The 2500-nt window shown below is 51.6% G+C and overlaps 1 protein-coding gene across 1 annotated transcript in view; it reads right to left on the bottom strand.

Moving 5' to 3' along the window:
* The window catches only part of fer1l4 (fer-1 like family member 4), a gene marked incomplete at both ends in the record, with an annotated part of 29818 nt that overhangs the window by 9323 nt on the left and 17995 nt on the right, over positions 1–2500 (bottom strand). Inside the window, 2 exons of the mRNA XM_084490538.1 lie at positions 13–145; positions 2484–2500. The exon at positions 2484–2500 is cut by the window's right edge and continues 218 nt beyond it. Coding sequence (XP_084346664.1) covers positions 13–145; positions 2484–2500 — 150 coding nt within the window. The remainder of the gene's footprint in view (positions 1–12; positions 146–2483) is intronic.

The following is a 2500-nucleotide window of genomic DNA, read 5'->3' as shown; positions in this document are numbered from 1 at the left end:
GCGTGTACGAACCAGTCTGGCGGCCATCTTGTGCAGCCAGTTGCTCTGGTAGAGTCTGGCTCCCTGGTCCTCACAGCTCGCCCACAGCCACAGAGAGGGCTTCACACGCACTGAGGGGGGGGCTAGAGGGACACAGCAGTACGACCTGGAGACACACAGACAGACAGACAGGGAGAGAGAGAGACAGACAGGCAGACAGACAGGGAGAGAGAGAGACAGACAGACAGACAGACAGACAGACAGACAGAGAGGGAGAGACAGACAGACAGACAGACAGACAGAGAGGGAGAGACAGACAGACAGACAGGGAGACAGACAGACAGACAGACAGACAGACAGGGAGACAGACAGACAGGGAGAGAGAGAGACAGACAGACAGGGAGACAGGGAGAGAGAGAGACAGACAGACAGACAGACAGACAGACAGGGAGACAGACAGGGAGACAGACAGACAGGGAGAGAGAGAGACAGACAGACAGGGAGACAGGGAGAGAGAGAGACAGGGAGACAGGGAGAGAGACAGACAGGGAGACAGACAGGGAGACAGGGAGACAGACAGACAGACAGGCAGACAGACAGACAGGGAGACAGACAGACAGGAAGACAGACAGACAGGCAGACAGACAGGGAGACAGACAGGGAGACAGGGAGACAGACAGACAGGGAGACAGGGAGACAGACAGACAGGCAGACAGACAGGCAGACAGTGTTATACACAATACAATACATTGGTACCAGGTAGCTAGCTTTTATCATACTCTGTAGGTTAGCTGGTTAGTGGTTAGTTACCGGTCGTTTTCTGTGGGTTATGTGATGGAAAAATCCACATTTGTTTTTATAACTTAGGCCTTGTTCTTTCCTTTCGTGTATTGTCTTGCCAACCTGCCTTTCCACTATTCATTGACCTTTGTGTTTGAGTAAACGGGTCACCAAGGAGAAGACATCCCCTTAGGCACTCTCCTCCCTGATAAGAACACAGGCACCTCTGTGTCGTGGGTAAACATCACTTGAGTTGATTGACATCTACAATATGGAGAGGGTCTGAAACTGTATAAAAAACCTGTCAAACTGTATTCTGGACTCACTGTGCTAGAGAGGAGTCTAATGTATGCATGCATTAAACCTAGGATAGTTGCTTTCCAATGTATTGTGTGCTTTTTTGCAGTGGGAATCTCATCTGGCCTAGACGCAATCTCTGTTAAAGGGAATTGCCATGACAGTTAGCTGGTTAGTGGGTAGTTACCGGTCGTGTTCTGTGGGTTAGCTGGTTAGTGGGTAGTTAGTGGTGGTGTTCTGTGGGTGAGCTGGTTAGTGGGTAGTTAGCGGTGGTGTTCTGTGGGTTAGCTGTTTAGTGGGTAGTTAGCGGTGGTGTTCTGTGGGTGAGCTGGTTAGTGGGTAGTTAGCGGTGGTGTAGTGTGGGTTAGCTGGTTAGTGGGTAGTTAGCGGTGGTGTTGTGTGGGTTAGCTGGTTAGTGGGTAGTTAGCGGTGGTGTAGTGTGGGTTAGCTGGTTAGTGGGTAGTTAGCGGTGGTGTTGTGTGGGTTAGCTGGTTAGTGGTTAGTTAGCGGTGGTGTTGTGTGGGTTAGCTGGTTAGTGGGTAGTTAGCAGTGGTGTTGTGTGGGTTAGCTGGTTAGTGGGTAGTTAGCGGTGGTGTAGTGTGGGTTAGCTGGTTAGTGGGTAGTTACCGGTCGTGTTGTGTGGGTTAGCTGGTTAGTGGGTAGTTAGCGGTGGTGTAGTGTGGGTTAGCTGGTTAGTGGGTAGTTAGCGGTGGTGTAGTGTGGGTTAGCTGGTTAGTGGGTAGTTACCGGTCGTGTTCTGTGGGTTAGCTGGTTAGTGGGTAGTTAGCGGTGGTGTAGTGTGGGTTAGCTGGTTAGTGGGTAGTTACCGGTGGTGTTCTGTGGGCTAGCTGGTTAGTGGGTAGTTAGCGGTGGTGTAGTGTGGGTTAGCTGGTTAGTGGGTAGTTAGCGGTGGTGTTCTGTGGGTGAGCTGGTTAGTGGGTAGTTACCGGTCGTGTTCTGTGGGTTAGCTGGTTAGTGGGTAGTTAGCGGTGGTGTAGTGTGGGTTAGCTGGTTAGTGGGTAGTTAGCGGTGGTGTTCTGTGGGTTAGCTGGTTAGTGGGTAGTTAGCGGTGGTGTTCTGTGGGTGAGCTGGTTAGTGGGTAGTTACCGGTCGTGTTCTGTGGGTTAGCTGGTTAGTGGGTAGTTAGCGGTGGTGTAGTGTGGGTTAGCTGGTTAGTGGGTAGTTAGCGGTGGTGTTGTGTGGGTGAGCTGGTTAGTGGGTAGTTACCGGTCGTGTTCTGTGGGTTAGCTGGTTAGTGGGTAGTTAGCGGTGGTGTAGTGTGGGTTAGCTGGTTAGTGGGTAGTTAGCGGTGGTGTTCTGTGGGTTAGCTGGTTAGTGGGTAGTTACCGGTGGTGTTCTGTGGGTTAGCTGGTTAGTGGGTAGTTAGCGGTGGTGTTCTGTGGGTTAGCTGGTTAGTGGGTAGTTACCGGTCGTGTTCTGTGGG

This window comes from Micromesistius poutassou (genome assembly GCF_964030765.1).
Source record: "Micromesistius poutassou genome assembly, contig: SCAFFOLD_2391, whole genome shotgun sequence".
Classification (NCBI taxonomy): domain Eukaryota; kingdom Metazoa; phylum Chordata; class Actinopteri; order Gadiformes; family Gadidae; genus Micromesistius; species Micromesistius poutassou.
Note: the sequence above shows the minus strand (reverse complement) of the source record. Positions and strands in the feature narration are given on the sequence as shown.